The sequence below is a fragment of the Procambarus clarkii genome, chromosome 12, assembly GCF_040958095.1.
Source record: "Procambarus clarkii isolate CNS0578487 chromosome 12, FALCON_Pclarkii_2.0, whole genome shotgun sequence".
NCBI lineage: Eukaryota > Metazoa > Arthropoda > Malacostraca > Decapoda > Cambaridae > Procambarus > Procambarus clarkii.
In genome coordinates, this window is record NC_091161.1 from 13,710,102 (window position 1) to 13,730,126 (window position 20,025).

At 40.5% G+C, this 20,025-nt stretch overlaps 1 protein-coding gene across 2 annotated transcripts; it reads right to left on the minus strand.

The window, feature by feature from the left end:
- Nucleotides 1–4,288: 4,288 nt before the first annotated feature.
- On the minus strand, nt 4,289–11,657 carry LOC123772883 (putative defense protein 3). Of its 2 annotated transcripts, XR_011228182.1 has the most exons (6): nt 11,547–11,657; nt 7,838–8,013; nt 7,170–7,279; nt 6,641–6,735; nt 4,913–5,570; nt 4,289–4,836 (listed from the first exon to the last, which is right to left on the minus strand). XR_011228182.1 is itself a non-coding variant. In XM_045766259.2 (5 exons), the coding sequence occupies exons 1-5, from the start codon at nt 11,552–11,554 to the stop codon at nt 5,504–5,506; spliced, it is 456 nt and encodes a 151-aa protein (XP_045622215.1). In that variant the 5' UTR covers nt 11,555–11,657; the 3' UTR covers nt 4,289–5,503. The 2 variants fall into 2 exon arrangements, 1 of the variants encoding a protein (XP_045622215.1); XM_045766259.2 differs by having other exon boundaries at nt 4,289–5,570.
- Between the last annotated feature and the right edge of the window lie 8,368 nt (nt 11,658–20,025).

Consider the following 20,025-nt stretch of genomic DNA (forward strand, 5'->3'; position numbering starts at 1 on the left):
GCCTCATGAAAACAATACTGAACGAGCTCTAATCATTCAATACCCGCCATTATCTTTTACAGAGTCTTCAGAATCGGCTAACAAAAACTTTATAATATAATATTTACTGTAATTCTGTCATTTTTATCAAGTAAGAAAGTATATTTATAATGTAAACACATAGAGTATTCACACCTGATATAAATGCCAACTACTACTCACGCCACAGTCGCTTATATGGTTCCAATCACCGTTAGGACCCAACAAGCCATTACACGAGTGCTTACGAAACATCTACATCTTCTCTCACTCTCTGTCTACGTTGGTTAAACAGTTCATAAGTATCGAAACTTCCCAATCAGATGTTTTGTTATTGTTATAAACAGCCTCCTGGTGCTTCAGAGCTCATTAACTGTTTAATAATTGTAAACAAAGCCGCCAAAGATGGAGAGATTTCGTAAGTATTTTTGTAACTGCCTTACGGATCCGAGTCCGATTACCACTATAGACAACAATTTCTCTGTCATATAAATTACATATTGATACAAAAAAATTTAGAGTTTTATGGAGAATTTTTTTTTAATTTGGTTTAATAATTATAAATGCAAACGTGATTATGCTCACAGGCGTAGTGTAAGAGGCATAAATACGAGTTTGTGAAAAGTATATACCAAATCACGTCGTCTCACAGATATATATATATATATATATATATATATATATATATATATATATATATATATATATATATATATATATATATATATATATATATATATATATATATATATATATATATATCGTACCTAGTAGCCAGAACGCACTTCTCAGCCTACTATGCAAAGCCCGATTTGCCTAATAAGCCAAGTTTTCATGAATTAATGTTTTTTCGACTACCAAACCTACCTAACCTAACCTAACTTTTTCGGCTACCTAACCCAACCTAACCTATAAAGATAGGTTAGGTTAGGTTAGGTAGGGTTGGTTAGGTTCGGTCATATATCTACGTTAATTTTAACTCCAATAAAAAAAAATTGACCTCATACATAATGAAATGGGTAGCTTTATCATTTCATAAGAAAAAAAATTGAGAAAATATATTAATTCAGGAAAACTTGGCTTATTAGGCAAATCGGGCCTTGCATAGTAGGCTGAGAAGTGCGTTCTGGCTACTAGGTACGACATATATATATGTATATATATATATATATATATATTATATATATATATATATATATATATATATATATATATATATATATATATATATATATATACACCTATATATATATATATATATATATATATATATATATATTATATATATATATATATATATATATATATATATATATATATATATATATATATATATATAATGTTTATCAGAGATCATGTCTATCCAAAGATTGAGGCCAGATGCCTAGGGGTAGCCTCGCACAAACGTGTAAGGATAACGGTCTAGCGGTACGGGACAGACATAGGATGATCGGTATAGGCCTAATGCAAATACTTTAAGAAATATAACTAGTAAACCAGCATCCCCCCCCCATTGATTTTCCATGAATTAAGAGATGAAATAAGGGGCGAGTCTATTTGTTCCAAGGGGCAAGGAAGAGTGAGAGATGGGTCAGGTGACTGACTTTGTAGGATTGGTCATGCACTTTATTCTTTAATTTCGCCTTTGTCTTGACTTAATTTTGTATGTACTTGACCTCCTAGTGGTATAAATCACATGTTCCATTGCTGTCTTCTTTTACGGGCTATTCATGCCTGTGCTACCTCTTGGGTGGCTTAATCTTCATCAATCATATGTCTCCTATTTACGGGCTCACTATAGCCTGTGCTTCGTGGATATTTAATTCTGAGTAACTAAATCTAAAAAAGACAACATCCTGTCTCTTCACTTGAGAATGAACCTCGTGGGCTCGAAACGTTGTGTAAATTATATTACATTTTTAAGTTCATTTCTATTAACAACACACTTAAACAAGACAATTATTGCGTAAACAACCGAGCCGTACAAGGCAGGTCTCATTGTAGCGATTGAGACATTTTTCAAGATTTTGAGTTCGAACCACGGCGAACTACGACACACAACAGCGATATCGCTGTAAGTGGAAGGTTGACCTATTTCCTCACAGTGACCTGTAATACCATAGGATGACCCTTGCCTCAGGTTCAAACCTAAGCGGTAAGACAAACCCTTATGTTCACAAATATAGTGTTTAAAGTTTCCCCTGAGGTATTTCCCACGTCTCGAACATTACACTTTTGGGCTCTCTGGCTTAAATAGTTTCCAGGAGTGTAGTTGTTAGAACAGACTAGCCTCTTTAGTTGTCGCAACGTAATGAAAATGATGTATTAAATTGTCCGAACCTAATTGAACAGTGGACCCCATAAATAGAAAACGGCGATACTGTTTATTTTTTTGAGCGGCTGTGTTTATTTATTTACTTATTTATTTATAAATATAAATTGTGTTAATATAAATAAATAATAAATATAAATTTATTTATAATAAATAAGTTATATAAATAAATTATATGAATAAATTTATTTATAAATAAATAAAAATTATATAAATAAATTATATAAATAAATTTATACAATATTTATAATATAAATTGTGGCTATGTTTTATACAACATTAAATTTTGACGTTGGAAGGTGGAGGCGGATTTTGATTTCAAAATGCAATATATTTATTCAAGAAGACATGAAATGAAAACTGATTTGTGAGTATATATATCTTAAAATATATCACAAAGTTCGTTTCTAAAGTAATAACAACTACCAGTAGACAAATGCAGAAATTTTTACATAATGTTTAGAGGCTGTAACTAAGGGGTAACTATGCTAAAAGTTTCGCGCGCCATAATGACTGCCAAATCGTTCACAAACTACAGGTTGAACAACACTGAAGAAATCCCAGCCTTGCAATTTTTTTTTTTTTGAGATATATACAAGAGTTGTTACATTCTTGTACAGCCACTAGTACTCGTAGCGTTTCGGGCAAGTCCTTAATCCTATGGTCCCTGGAATACGATCCCCTGCCGCGAAGAATCGTTTTTTCATCCAAGTACACATTTTACTGTTGCGTTAAACAGAGGCTACAGTTAAGGAATTGCGCCCAGTAAATCCTCCCCGGCCAGGATACGAACCCATGACATAGCGCTCGCGGAACGCCAGGCGAGTGTCTTACCACTACACCACGGAGACTGCCAAAGAGGCAAATTGATGGGATGTTGTAGAGTTAAACCATTTTTTATCGGTTGAGCATCTTCGTTTCTCGCCGAAATGAGTCTCATGGGCGCTATCGGAGATTTATGGGAGAGTTGGGTAAAAGTGGTGACACTACAGGAAGAATGGGAATTACAATTGAGGGGGGTGACTATCCTGTGATGTGATTGCGAGTTGCGTGAGGCTACCCGTAAGCCTTTGGCCTCCAATCTTACACAAACACACACACATACACATTCTCTTTAATAGATAAATGGAGTACCCGGACGTGCTTGGGTCTTTGTTTATCAAACTCCCTCTCATTCTCTCAGTCTCCCTCTATCTCTTCCATTTTCCCTCCATCCCATTCTTCTTTTTCTGCGTTTTCTCTTCCTGTTAAACCCTTTCGTTCTCTCTCCCAGTGGGCAAAACATGATCGAATATAGATGAATCTCCATTAACAAGGTTGATTCAATCGTCAATCCTGCCCAGCTACTTAGGCTGGACGGTATAGCGATGGCCTCACTTCATGAAGGTCGGCGTTCAATCCCCCGAGACCGTCCACAAGGGGTTGGGCACCATTCCTTACCCCCTGTCCCATCCCAAATCCTTATCCTGACCCCTTCCAAGTACTATATAGTCGTAATAGCTTGGCGATACTCCTGATAGCTCCTTTCCCTTCAATAGTCAATCCAACGACCACCATTTAATGTGTACTATGGAGGATCAACCTCCCAAGTTGATCAGTATTTTGGTAATATTCAATTTTCGACGTGAAATAGGTGTGTGGGTCGCCCCACGTGTTATTGTTTAAGAAATATTGGCATCTTAATCTACCCCCACACTGCGATTTTGATGGTCTGAGAGAAGGGCGGGAACTATCAGGGGAAAAGCGCCAAGCCATTACGACTCTATAACACTTGGAAAGGGTCAGGATAAGGATGGGACAGGGGAGGGACAAGGAATGGTGCCCAACCACCGGTGGAGGGTAGGGGGATTGAACACCGACCTGCATGAAGCGAGACCGTCGCTCTACCATCCAACCCCAAGTGGTTGGGTGACGATATTTTGAAAGGAAAACATTAGAATTCAGAAAAACTTTATTCAGTTTCTGTAACCAAGATCCAGTGAACAAATATCACCTATAAGCAGCATTTACTGATATGCTGTATGATCTGGAACAGCATGAACTACTCAAACAAGCATAGTTCAAGCTACAAACTATAATTTAAGATGTACAAAACAACAGCAACAAAAATAATCTTCAAACAAACAATCGAGGAAGAAAACTGAGTAATAAGAAAACTGAATAATTTATAAAGAATAATTCATGGCTAACTTGCGTAAAAATTGAGTTTTAGGTAATTTAAACTTTTTAAATTAAGGAAATTTAAAGCAGGAACGTAAGTTTTTTCCTGGTTTAAAGTGTAGAGAACATTGTACCCTCGACTGCTTCCTATGGAACATTGTTCTTCCTCGAAGTATGAACAAATTAGCATAATTACTATGTTTAGGTAGTTGGATCATTATGCCTCGTTCACGCAAATAAATGAAGCTAATTTAAATTCTGAACGAGCGTTTTAACTGTTCTGATTTGTATAAAATTCAGATCATCTGAATTCTAAGGGTATTTGCCTTAAATGCGTATTTGATGGTGCTACATAGCCTTCCCGGTTTGGTGCCTTCTTTTGATAATTACTTACTTATTTGCCTTAAATGCATTTTAGTCTTTATATAAGTTCTAACTGTTTATGAACTACTTTTACTAACGTTGCTAATCGCATTATATTTCTTGAGATACACGTCCTTATTGCAATGTAATAAATGTTGGATTAAACCTTTTTAGTATTAGAGATTCTAAGGCATCCTTCCTCCTTGATTGCAGAGATATTCAGATATTTATTAATTATTTAAGTAGTTTAAGGATACACGCATATTGCATTTTTTGGGTTTTAATTATATTTTGAGTAATAATTTCGGGCCAACGCCCCTCATGGTGAATTTATGAGAGTTTAATAACATGAACCGAAATGGTAATTCTTCTCCAAGTTTTGGGTCATTTGCAAACGTATTTTTCTGACACTTTGGAAATTTAAAGTGTAGGCAAGTTATCCCTTCGTAGATTTAAGGAATTTAGGGAGTATAGACAAGTTACCCCTCGTAGATTTAAGGAATTTAGGGAGTATAGATAAGTTACCCCTTGTAGATTTAAGGAATTTAGGGAATGTGGGCAAGTTATCCCCTCGTAGATTTAAGGAATTTAGGGAGTGTAGGCAAGTTACCCCTCGTAGATTTAAGGCATTTAAGGAGTGTAGGCATTTTTTATTTCTGGAACATAGTCCTCGTTGTAACCAGTCACCACCGTAGCTCTGTAAAGTAGAGAACGATAGTTAAGAACATTGATCGTAGTGATTGTATATATTGGGATGCAAGGGTAATAGTTATACCTGATGAGTGTTGAAGTTATTACAGATTAATTATGTTAATACAAAAAAAAATTAACTGTGAGGGAAGATAAATAAAATTAATAAAAATGTAGGAACAGGTGTTATAATTTAAAATTCAGGTGTTGGAAGTTTTAAATACAAATTTATATTGGTATTTAATAAAGATAATAGCGAGTATAATAATCACGTCACAGTTATACTAATTACAATTAGAGATTAGAGCATGTATAAATAATCAATGTTTCATATTAGCATAATTATATTCAAGATGATATAATTAGGCCTAGCAATTATATCAATTGCTAGGCCTAACCAAACGTTAGTTTTGGTTAAGCCTATTGCTAGGCCTGACCAAAACTGGAACATGCAAAGCTTAATATTTTCAGCAATTCGTGTTGGGCTTGAAGCCTATTAACTTGTGGAGGATTGTTTAAAGTCACTATACAACCCGTTTTCTCCAGCTGCCTCACCGTCACAAAACTGACGTACTAATTTGCCCGAACCAAGGAATCGCGAATAGAAAACAGGACATAACGTCAATTTTGCGAGCCCCTTTGACTTTTAGGACACCGTAATTTGACGTTGAGGATCTTGACGATTTTAAATGATATATAAGCTTCTTAATCAAGTATATATTTCAGTATACAATGCATGCACAGAGGAACAGGGTATACCATATGAATGATATAACACATATTCGAAGGCTATTTGAAATTTTTATACATTGAGTTAAATTTGATTGCAAAAATGTATGCTAGTGTTAGATAAACAATGACAGTTACTCATTAGTTTGTAATGAATAATTTGTTAATATATATTTAAGTATTTGTCAAATTTGATTTTGACTTATCTACTTATAATTTCTTTAAATAATTTAGGATGTTATTATACTTGGATTATATTATAGTTTTTTCTTGTTAAGTATCCCCTCACTGTACCCTATTATGCCCAGGTAATAAGGTATTAAGTGGGCCCCGGGGCATTATACTCACACGAAGGTGACGGATCCTAGCTCCGGGTCCCTCTGCCAGAGGACAGGCACGTTGAACTTGGCGGTTGAGTTAGTGTGGGTCACTGTGGGCTGGTCCTGTGGGTCACAGAGGTTGGTTAGTGGTGCGTGGTTGTGGTGGTGATGGTGGTGGTGAGAGATTGTGGTGGTGATGGGTGCTTAATCCTCTTACTTCAGACACTAATCTCGTTGAAAACGTTTTTTATTTTTTGGCTCATTTTTAACTTCAGGGCAAACTAATGTATATACAACATGTGTGGAATATATGATATAGCGCGGTGTGTATACCACACACACGTGGTATATACCCTGAGTTATACTGACAGTCAAGAAATATTCACCAAAATAAAGAATTATTGATCACACAAAACATGAGAGGTACAGTTACTTAAGGACCTTCAAGAAAACACACAAACTCGACCCCTGCAAAAGTCGCTTAAATTGACACAGGAGATCTTTGTATCCTTCCTATAGAGAGGATACGTGTATCTTGACCATCCATAATGTCTTACCTTACAGTTCAGGAGCTTGGAGGTTGTGTCCTCTGGAGTGAATTTGCCTGAAGGGTCGGTAGAGGCCATGATGAAGCCCTTAAATGGTACTTTGGCTGCGGAGAGGATGACTGAGGAGAGAGAGAGAGATTTTGATTATTTTCATTCACTTGGGTTCTGGGAAACTCGAACCGGGGACCTGAAGCTCACACGAGGGTGGTTGGGGGTTAGGTAATGTCGTAAACGCTTGGTAATGTACCCGAGTCACTATAGTGGCCTTGGGGAGGACAGGAAGCCAGCAGTTTGTCGGAGGTCCTCCCATTAGTCTTTATGTTCCCTCAACCCGTTCTCGCACTTGCTTTTAGTCAATATTGGCTTATTTAATAAGTGCATATGTGACATACTAATTGATTGTGAGTATTTTAGTTTACCTTGAAAAGCTTCATAATAAACACCGACCTCACCTAACCTTCTTAGTATGTTAAGATAAGCATCTTATTGCTTTTTATTTACAATCATTACTTAACCTATCAACGGTATAGGTTAAGTAATAATTGTAATTAAGAAGCAATAAGATGATTATCTTAACATACTAAGAAGGTTAGGTGAGGTCGGTGTTCCCTATACATCCCTACCCTCGTGTGTGGGGGATGAATGGGGACCATTACCCACTACCACAACAAACATACCTCTCAGCTGATTGGGTGCCAGCCGTTCCAGCTTTATGCTATAAGCACTATTGTCAGCACTGGCATTGGAGTCATGCTGTGGGATCAAACCCGAGCAGGCAGACAATGGCGCGCCTCCGGGGTAGGCCAGGGTCATCGCCGCTATTGACCCGGTCACCACAATCACCGTCAACAACCTGTAGAAGGGGGAAAAGGAGGAACTAAAGGTGTGTACTTGTCAATCGAACCTCACGTATCTAGGACTATGGAGAAGCGAGATCCAGTTTATTTGTTCCCTCACCACCACCGTATTTATTAACCTCGTTGGCTTTAAAGTTACGGATGGAAGTGGCTTCCACACTTTCTTTACTGACTAGTAAAAAATTCTTTTAAAATAAATTAAGCACAAACTTAAATATTCCTAGGCGTAGTATAGCACACACATATTATACTATATTAGGCCTCAGATATCGTGTACTAGGCCTAGTAAGGTTAGGTTAGGTTAGTCTTTTGTAACGCAAGTAAAAAATAGTTCTTGTCTAACTCAATAGTTCAGATTTCTTCGTTCTAATTTCGTTGTATGTTTCTTGCACTCAATTCAATTCCATTTATGTCCTCTTCTCCAGCTTTAATTTAGACCAATTAATGAGGGATAGTCTGGTCACTTTGTATGTTGTGATCATGTCCTCTCTCTGTTAATCTCTTGAACTTGCAGGATTGAGCATCTTCTCTGAAGCCCTGCCTTATGTTAATCATTAGTTCAATGTTATGACTGTTTTTCACTCTTTTTACTGAAGTTCTTTCTGGCATTCCTGTTGTGTTCTCTCGTTCTACTAGTCCTTATTTTGAACACTGCTTCTATATCTACTTTCTCAGTCCCCACTTTAGTATCTTGTATGTCGTTATCATGTCTACCCTGTTCCTTTTTTCCTCCAGTGTAATAAGGTCCAGTCTCACAGTATTTCTTCATAACTCGGTCCCTTTAGCTCAGGAACTCTCCTTGCTACATACTTTTGGACTTTTTCTAATTTAGTTTTGTGTTTCTTAAGGTTGGGGTCCCATGGCGGTGCAGCATACTCTATAATACATCTCACGAAGGTTATCTTGAGATGATTTCGGAGCTTTAGTGTCCCCGCGGCCCGGTCCTCGACCAGGCCTCCACCCCCAGGAAGCAGCCCGTGACAGCTGACTAACTCCCAGGTGCCTATTTTACTGCTAGGTAACAGGGGCATAGGATGAAAGAAACTCTGCCCATTGTTTCTCGCCGGCGCCCGGGATCAAACCCGGGACCACAGGATCACAAGTCCAGCGTGCTCTCCGCTCGGCCGACCGGCTCCGAATATAGGATGGATGTGTGGATGTATATAGAGCGTGAAAGGGATCTTCGTCCAGGTTCTTGTAGGATAACGGGACGTTTGCCAATATGGCATCTGCTGCCCTCGTTATCCTGTTGTGTTTGTGGAGTTAGATAACAAGTTATCACTCCTGAGTCTCTCTCTTTTTTTCAGAAGTTGGAAGTTGCCTTTCCTTCACCATGTGCTGTATTTAAAGCGTTCTTCCTCCAACTGTTATCCTCATAACCTTGCATTTGTCAGGGTTAAAGTCTAGTAGCCGTTTCTTAGGACGTCTCTAGAGACTGCCTGGGTAAACTTGGAATGATTTGCAGTCCTCTTCAGTTCTAATTCGCCTAATTAGCTTAGCATCATTCAGCAAACGTGGATAAAAATGACCTTTCTTCCTCTGTTAGATTATTTGCGTATAGTGGAAACAGGATGGGCGTCTGGTTCCTACCCTTGAGGTACTCCACTCGTTACCACTCTTGATATCTCTCCTCTTACTGTGTGACTCTGACTTCTTTCTGATAGGTACTCTTTCACCCTCTTTAGTACTTTTGCCCAAACTTAGGAGGACGGGCTGTGTGAAGAACTGTGTCAAAGGCTTTCTGCCAATTCTGGAAAATGCAGTCTGCCCAGCACCACTATATTCTATTTGATTAGGGGTCATCTTGCCATGAAACTAATAAGTTCGTCTAGCAAGATTTAATGAATCCATGTTGATGTTTGTAAGCAAAATGTTCTGAGTATATATGGGGTACATTTGCCGCTTTCCAAATGTCAGGCAGTTCACCCTCTTTCCTTATAGGGTGGAGGGGGAAGGGAGGGAGTTTTCAGGGGGAAAGCGCCAAGCCATTACGACTATATAGCACTGGGAAGGGGTCAGGATAATGACTTGGGATTGTACGGAGGGAAAGGAATGGTACCCCAACCACTTGTGAACACTCGGGGGATTGAACGCCGACCTGCATGAATCTACACTATAGTAACGTCATATCAGGGTCTGTGGCTTTGATCACATCCGGCTTCTGTTTCCTTAATTCCTTATTGCGTAATTTCCATTCGCTAACCCCCATGACGGAACCTTTTTGGCTGACATTATGCACTGCTGTCAACATCCCAAATTTGCAACATCGGTTGGACGTCACGCTATCAACGTCCCCAAGCATGATTCTTGCATGATTGCTTCTGCAATCATGAGAAGCGGTGCAGGACTGAGCTCTTGTATCGTTAGATCTTGCATGCTTGCAACTCCCTCATCCGTAACGCACTCTATTGCTGCAACAGTGAATGCTATCTAGAGTTTGTGAGACCGACTAGAGACCTCTATATTTCTTGTAATGACTATATCTTATAGTGACTCTATATACCTTGTGGTGGCTCTATATTCCCTGTAAGTGACTTTATATACCTTGTAGTGGCTCTATATACCTTGTAGTGGCTCTATATACCTTGTAGTGGCTCTATATACCTTGTAGTGGCTCTATATACCTTGTAGTGGCTCTATATACCTTGTAGTGACCTCTATATACCTTGTAGTGACCTCTATATACCTTGTAGTGGCTCTATATACCTTGTAGTGGCTCTATATACCTTGTAGTGGCTCTATATACCTGGTAGTGGCTCTATATACCTTGTAGTGACCTCTATATACCTTGTAGTGACCTATATACCTTGTAGTGGCTCTATATACCTTGTAGTGACCTCTATATGCCTTGTAATGACTTTATATGCCTTGTGAGTGACTTGTTAACTGCCCTGGGTTCTCAGTGGGTATTCACAGGGAGTATACCTTAGTCCTGGATTAAGTATACTAAAGTATAATTGCTGGTTGGTCAGTGAACTGTTGTGGTTGACTTAACAACCATTCAGCGGTGCATATAGGCCTTGAACCTAACAGCAAGTTAAGCAGTTATAGTACAAGACCATTGGTCCCACACAAGACCATTGGTCCCACACAGGGCCATTGGTCCCACACAAGACCATTGGTCCCACACAGGGCCATTGGTCCCACACAAGACCATTGGTCCCACACAGGGCCATTGGTCCCACACAAGACCATTGGTCCCACACAAGACCATTGGTCCCACACAGGGCCATTGGTCCCACACAAGACCATTGGTCCCACACAGGGCCATTGGTCCCACACAAGACCATTGGTCCCACACAGGGCCATTGGTCCCACACAAGACCATTGGTCCCACACAGGGCCATTGGTCCCAAACAGAAATTAAAATATTGACTAAAAATATAATTCGCGATATATTTTCTTTGTTTTAGGCGACACGAAATGTTATTTTGAACAAAATATCACTTGAGAAGTTTGTTCCAAAAGTTTCACTTCAACTCACACGTTTTAACTCTGTTTCTGAAGAAAACTTGTCATTTTGACTTACCAAGACATTGTGCAACACGCCTCCAAGGATATTCAGCTCGCGGCAAAAGTTACCGGACAACTAAGCTGGAAGCCCTCCGTGCGCGGCCTTATATAACCTCTCCTCCCCGCCCGCCCGTCATGGTTGCCATATGTTCCCGTTTGATTTATCGCTTTGTTTACAACATTGTTCCAAACCTTTTTAAAACATCCTAAACCTTTTGTAGGGAACGGAAATGTGTGTTTTTCTTTTCTTGATGGGTTCGAGGCTCTAGGAGACTCGAACTATGGACCCGCACGTGTATGTGAGAGGCTCTATCAACCGTGCTATTAAATAGATACCTGGGAGTTAGACAGCTGCTACAAAGCTGCTTTCTGGGGATATGTGTGTGGGGGGGGGAGGGGAGAGATGATTGACAGTTAAGAGGCGGGACCAAAGAGCCAGAACTCAACCCCCACAAGCACAATTAGGTGAATACACACACTAACGCAACTGTAAACATTAAATAAAAACTTGAGCTTATATGGACAAATGGGATATATAAAAATATATATAAATATATATATAAATATATACATGTATAAATATACATTTATATATTACATATATTCATACAATGAGGAAAATTACCTCAGTGTCGAACTTCAAATTTAATATTTTTATTCAATATTTTATTTTTATATATTATCTTGCGTTTGTGTAAACTGTTGGATACATATAACGCTGTATCCGGCTCTCACTGGATACATAAACCTGTATCCACCTCCCTCACTGGATACATAACCTGTATCCAGCACCCTCACTGGATACATAAACCTGTATCCACCTCTCACTGGATACATAACCTGTATCCAGCTCTCACTGGATACATAACCTGTATCCAGCACTCCTCCAAAGGTCAAAATTACTAATCCAATACAAAGGTTCATGTTCCTTAAACCGGTTTATTATGAACAGTTCGGTCTTGTGAAATCTGGTGAGGACGACACTAGCGGAATGTTATAGACAGTGTTCTGTCTATATTATTGACAGAATCATCTGTCGTTGGTCATTGGTGGCGAGAAAATAGGACGAAGTGTAGTGAAAATGTTGTGTATATGATTGAGAAAATTGTCGGGTTGGTAGCAGTGGTGTTCTTGGAAGCTGGTCTGTAAGACGGTCGTCTCTCTGTCTCTCTCTGTCTGTTTCTCTGTTTCTCTATCTCTCTCTCTCTCTGTTTCTCTGTCTCTCTATCTCTCTCTCTCTCTGTTTCTCTGTCTCTCCGTCTCTGTCTGTCTCACTCTCTGTCTCACTCTCTCTCTCTCTCTGTCTCTCTCTCTCTCTCTCTCTCTCTCTCTCTCTCTCTCTCTCTCTCTCTCTCTCTCTCTCTCTCTCTCTCTCTCTCTCTCTCTCTCTCTGTCTCTCTCTCTGTCTCTCTTTCTCTTTTTCTCTCTCTGTCTCTCTCTCTCTCTCTCTCTCTCTCTCTCTCTCTCTCTCTCTCTCTGTCTTTCTCTTTTTCTCTCTCTGTCTCTCTCTCTCTCTCTCTCTCTCTCTCTCTCTCTCTCTCTCTCTGTCTCTGTCTCTCTTTCTCTTTTTCTATCTCTGTCTCTCTCTCTCTCTCTCTATCTCTGTCTCTCTCTCTCTCTCTCTCTCTCTCTCTCTCTCTCTCTCTCTCTCTCTCTCTCTCTCTCTCTCTCTCTCTCTCTCTCTCTCTCTCTCTCTCTCAATAGGTCATATTAAGTACATTACGATCCCTCAAACTTATCAAAGAAAAACAAAAGCAGTAACCCCTCAAAAATCCACGTTTTCTATCATCGGTAAAATAAGGTTAGGTTGGGGGGGGCTTCGAAGGTCTCTGGATAGGTTATAGGACTCTATACGTCATTGGCCGGATCCGGTAGAGCTATATAGAGCCTCCAGCTGCTGTTATACCGCTGTGTGAAGCTCTTTCCGCTTTCTTCTATCACTCTGGCCTGCCTCCTAGCCTCTGTTCTCTATCCTAGCAGCTAGGGTCGTGAAGGTACAGCAAAAAGGTGTCTCAACTTCCCATATATCTTATACTCAAGCGCCACAATATACCTATAACTTTACGGTGCCGAAATATATATCCAAAGTCATGCCAATTTAACCTCTTCGGGGAACTTTAGAAGTCAAGTTCAGGTCAATTTTGAACATAGGGGTCGTTAGGCGAATAGTTCGCGACCCTTGTATCCAGCACCGGTTGTTCTGAAGATGGTGAGAAGCGCCAAGCTATTATAAACGTTTAAGAGGCTAGAGTAGCTGCTAATTTGCTGCCTGTGTAATGTATATAGGACCCGTTAAACAGCCCTGGAATGGCAGCTAGTACACAGGTTACGTTTTAAAAGATGTGAGATGAGTTTAATCTCGCTATGGAGATGTTTGAGTGCAAATTACAAGCTAACGGTTAGCATTGTAGCAGCAACAGGGCGTTGAGTGAGTTTTTGTTAAGTCTCCCCTGTTTGGCGGGTGAGTGTGCCCCGGGGCGAGCATAATTACGCTCCCCTTCACACGCATGCGCACAGCTTTTCCGCGTTTAACATTTTCTCTAAAAAATGTGAGAGTAAATTAAATTCAAACGAAAATGTGGTTATGAATTTAAAACTATCGTCGTTGATCTAACTAGAGGTCTTGACCATTTGCCTAAGACCATCGTGCTCTTCGCGTGACCTTGTCATGCGTGGTGTAAAATCATTATCTTGCACTGCTACTACCGCCGGGATAGTCACCAACAGCGCCGTGATGAGTTTTCAGTGTACCCATTTATAGTTATTGATTATATTACTCGAAAAAAATGATCATATTATTGCTCGAGTGAACTAGTTCACCTTGAACACCCAGGAGAGGCCTGAGGCTCCTAGGACACTCCTAGGACATGCTCTTAGGAGGCTAAGCCACACTAATTGATGGGATATGAGGGCGCAGGGAGGAGTAGCGGAACTTAGCACATTTCATTTGGTTCTTGACTCACAATCTGGAATCCCGGGTTCGATTCGCGGGCGGGACAGAGGTGGGGTTGGCTCGTTTCCTTTTCACCCTAATGGTTCTGTTCACCAAGTAGTAAATAGGTACCTGGGAGTTAGACAGCTGCTACGGGCTGCTTCCTGGTGTGTGTACTCACCTAGTTGTGCTTGCGGGGGTTGAGTTCTGGCTCTTTGGTCCCGCCTCTCAACCGTCAATCAACTGGTGTACAGATTCCTGAGCCTATTGGGCTCTATCATATCTACACTTGAAACGGTGTATGGAGTCAGCCTCCACCACATCACTTCCTAATGCATGTGCGTGTGTGTGTGTGTGTGTGTGTGTGTGTGTGTGTGTGTGTGTGTGTACTCACCTATTTGTGCTTGCAGGATCGAGCATTGACTCTTGTATCCCGCCTTTCCGGCTATCGGTTGCTTACAGCAATGACTCCTGTCCCATTTCCCTATCATACCTAGTTTTAAAAGTATGTGTGTGTGTGTGTGTGTGTGTGTGTGTGTGTGTGTGTGTGTGTGTGTGTGTGTGTGTGTGTACTCACCTATATGTACTCACATATATGTGCTTGCAGGATCGAGCATTGACTCTTGGATCCCGCCTTTCTAGCTATCGGTTGTTTACAGCAATGACTCCTGTATGTGTGTATGTGTGTGTGTGTGTGTGTGTGTGTGTGTGTGTGTGTGTGTGTGTGTGTGTACTCACCTATATGTACTCACATATATGTGCTTGCAGGATCGAGCATTGACTCTTGGATCCCGCCTTTCTAGCTATCGGTTGTTTACAGCAATGACTCCTGTATGTGTGTATGTGTGTGTGTGTGTGTGTGTGTGTGTGTGCAAATTAGGATTCAGGCCTTGTCCGAAACGCTATGCACGCTGTTGGCTGAACAAGAATGCAAGAACTCTTGAATATATGAATACAAATGAATACAAATGAATACAAATGAATACTGGGAAAGGGAAGGGTCACCAGCAACAAAGCCAGGACTCAGGGTCATGTGGGGTCGATTGGGTATCAGAGCTGATTCACCGATTCGTCTGAGAGGAGCAGAAGCAGGAAAAATTATTTTTGAAAACCAATCAATAAAATGATTATTTCTATAACACAATCACAAATCGTTTAACAACCAGGTGCCCCAATCCCTGCTGGGTGAACAGAGGCGTATAGGTAAGGATTGGTGCCCAGTCAATCCTCCCCCGGCCAGGATACGAACCCAGGTAAAATCGCTCGGGAAGCGTAAGGCGAGTGTCTTACCACTATGCCACGGGATAATTACAACACACACACACACACACACACACACACACACACACACACACACACACACACACACACACACATACATACATACACACACACACACACATACACACACACACAGATGTGGTGGAGGTTGACTCCATACACAGTTTCAAGTGTAGATATGATAGAGCCCAATAGGCTCAGGAACCTGTACACCAGTTGATTAACAGTTGAGAGGCGGGACCAAAGAGCCAGAGCTCAACCCCCGCAAATCCTGATCTGTAGCTCTTCCTAGATGAATATAACACCAGCCTGTTTTCCTAAGGTTTTCCAAACGTCCAGAAAACAATTTAAAGTAGTCTCTCCTAACCTTCCAGAGGACCCAAAACAGAAAACGGGACAGTACGTCACTTTCGCTAGCCGCTTCCATTTTCTAATACGACAAATTTTCGCCCGTATGTAACGCCTACTATAAAAATGCGACGTTGTTCGTAAGGTGACAGGTTGTAGCCCGTAATATAACACATGAATGTTCTATTAGGCAGGTTTGACCCAGAGCCGCCTATGAACATCCCCAGCCAAAGACCAGTCACCCTGCAAAGTCTGATAATGCTAGCCCTAGATATCGCGCCCTCTCACAGAAATAAATCCACAAATGAAACAAAAAAATTCACAAAATTCAGCTTGAGGACCTCCAGAGACCTTACCCAACAGGGAAGACATTTCTGTTTACAAACCTGTGAAAGACCTTAAGTTATATCAACAACAGTCAACAGAGGGGACTATGAACGATAGTCAGACAGAACAAGCAACTGGACCACCTTGACGTGACCTCTGAGGAAGTATAACTCCTCCCACTTCCCCTTGGGCATGGGGGGGGGTTTGGGGGCATGTGGGACGGGAGTATAGACGCCGTCATGGGCACGAAGGCCGTGAGGTTCTCAGAAATACTGGAGACAGATGGATAGAAAGAGAAAAGTAGAACAGACAAAACGCAAGGAAGAGAGTCAATGGACAGGTAACGGACAGGAAAACACGTGAACTGACAGACAGGAGTGTAGCTAGCGCCACATAGACAGTGACTGTGGACCTATAGACAGGTAATTAACCTGAGGTACTCAGTATAGCGTCTGTCAATTCCTAGACAGATGAGGAAATTAAATACCGATGAACCCGTCTCTTCTATCTCTTTCGCTATATACAGATTCACAGTTTTCCGCGATAAAAATACATATCGAAACTATAATATTATATATATATATATATATATGAGTATTTGTGATATATATGCAGTTATATATTCTAGGAAAACTTGTGCGTAAACTCCGCCTCTTGTAATCATCGGCACTGAAAAGTCGCCATGTTTCAGGCTTGCCAAACAGGTTACTGTTATTTCATTGTTTGAAGGTTAAAAAAAAGCTGTTGAACACCTCTGAGATTGCTCACTACAGGTGTGTGTGTGTGTTTCCTGATGATACAGATGTATTTGCAGTGTTGTAGTGGCTGTATTGTGGTGAATAGAATACAATTTCAATCCAGTGGTCCAATAGCTAGCCGACGCGTAAGGGAGAATTACCTACATGATGTGCTGGTGTGTAATCACCTTGTCATGCTATCCATGCGATATCATAACAATAAAATTCCTTTTTTTGTGTGTATATATGCACACAATGGTTGATTGTAGGCTACGACAAGTCAGGTATATACTGTCATTTCAAGGTTACGAGGCGGAGAGGTAGCTGGCATTTACCTACAAGTGGCGGTGGTTAAGGGACCTACTATTCGTCTATTTACCTTAGAAGTTCTTGTTGAATACCCGGATGGGCTTTAGTGGAAGCCTAATAATCCTTGCGAATCCAGTAGCACTCCAGGGACTAGATTCACGAAGAAGTTACGCAAACACTTACGAACTGAAATATATTGAGCGATTGGTCTATCAATCTATAGAACACTATCACCTTTTGACTGTTGCTGCTTTTTAGATCACAAAAGCAAAATTGGTTAGGTATAAATACGATAATAATATTGGTGGTTAAAACCCCTGATTATAGAATCGTAAATCTGTCGCATATTTAGTCCAGTAGTTCCTTGTTATCTTTCCTGTTGAGGGGTTTTAGTTTCAAGATGTAGTTGGTTAGTTAACATCTGCGATCAGTATAAATTCATTCCAGTCATTTGCCAAGTTGTCCCAGCCAATATGACGAAGGCCACAGCTGTAGCCTAGGAGCTGCTAGGTTCCTGGTTCCTAGGCTACAGCCTAGGATCCCAGATTCACGAAGCAGTTACGCAAGCACTAACGAACCTGGGGCCAGATTCAAGGAGTTACGCAAGCACTTACGAACGTGTACATCTTTCCTCAATCTTTGACGGCTTTGGTTACATTTATTAAACAGTTTACAAGCATGAAAACTTGCCAATCAACTGTTGTTATTGTTATAAACAGCCTCCTGGTGCTTCGGAGCTCATTAACTGTTTAATAATTGTAAACAAAGCCGCCAAAGATTGAGAAAAGGTGTACAGGTTCTTAAGTGCTTGCGTAACTCCTTCTTGAATCTGGCCCCAGGATCGTAAGTGCTTGCATAACTGCTTTGTGAATCAGGCTCCCTGATGTGCATAGGTATCCAAGCCTAATGCTGAATAATTCAATTACTGTTTTTCTACTGAACTCTTTCATCTGAATAAGTGATTTGCAGTTTATTTATATGTTGTAGCAACCTTTAGATCAATATTGTCTTAATGCATGCTAGACTCTTGTGCTATGTCTACATTCACTCTTTCGCTTTTGCGAGATTTCGCAGCTTCGTCTGCAATGTCATTTCCTAATGTTCCTACATGACTTGGCACCCAGTCGATAGGTGTTCGACCCCCGATTGCACGAATGTATTCTGTGGAAACAACTTGTGTTTTGATGAACAAATCCACAAGGGCCGTGATGCAGGTTCGAACTTATGTCTGAGAGGATTATTTGTTCATTTGATGCATCAGGCTATTGTGATTTCTGTGTGTAACTTGTGTTTTGTTTTTCTCGTTAGTAAGAGTTTGATAGTGTGATGGTTTGTGGTTTGGAGTTAGGCTTAATTGTCACTCTGTGGAGGGTTATTAAGGTCTTGTCAACCTCTAGAGAGGTTATTAAGGTCTTGTCAACCTCTGGAGGGTTATTAAGGTCTTGTCAACCTCTAGAGAGGTTATTAAGGTCTTGTCAACCTCTGGAGGGTTATTAAGGTCTTGTCAACCTCTAGAGAGGTTATTAAGGCCTTGTCAACCTCTGGAGAGGTTATTAAGGTCTTGTCAACCTCTAGAGAGGTTATTAAGGTCTTGTCAACCTCTGGAGAGGTTATTAAGGTCTTGTCAACCTCTAGAGAGGTTATTAAGGTCTTGTCAACCTCTAGAGAGGTTATTAAGGTCTTGTCAACCTCTAGAGAGGTTATTAAGGTCTTGTCAACCTCTAGAGAGGTTATTAAGGTCTTGTCAACCTCTGGAGAGGTTATTAAGGTCTTGTCAACCTCTAGAGAGGTTATTAAGGTCTTGTCAACCTCTAGAGAGGTTATTAAGGTCTTGTCAACCTCTAGAGAGGTTATTAAGGCCTTGTCAACCTCTGGAGAGGTTATTAAGGTCTTGTCAACCTCTAGAGAGGTTATTAAGGTCTTGTCAACCTCTGGAGGGTTATTAAGGTCTTGTCAACCTCTAGAGAGGTTATTAAGGTCTTGTCAACCTCTAGAGAGGTTATTAAGGTCTTGTCAACCTCTAGAGAGGTTATTAAGGTCTTGTCAACCTCTAGAGAGGTTATTAAGGTCTTGTCAACCTCTAGAGAGGTTATTAAGGTCTTGTCAACCTCTAGAGAGGTTATTAAGGTCTTGTCAACCTCTGGAGGGTTATTAAGGCCTTGTCAACCTCTAGAGAGGTTATTAAGGTCTTGTCAACCTCTAGAGAGGTTATTAATGCCACACATTAGTATTGACCAATCAGCAAACTATACGTTAGGCCTAAACATCGTTCAGGGATAGGGTACAGTCTATAAATATATGTGACACATATGTGTATGAATTATTTCACCTATTATTGATCTCTCTGTTTTCTTCCTATTAGAGTATATGTGTGTGGTGTGTGTGTGTGTATTCACCTAGTTGTGCTTGCGGGGGTTGAGCTCTGCTCTTTCGGCCCGCCTCTAGACTGTCAATCAACTGTTTCTACTACTCCTACTTTTTTTCCACTCCATACACACACCCCAGGAAGCAGCCTGTGACAGCTGACTAACTCCCAGGTACCTATTTACTGCTAGGTAACA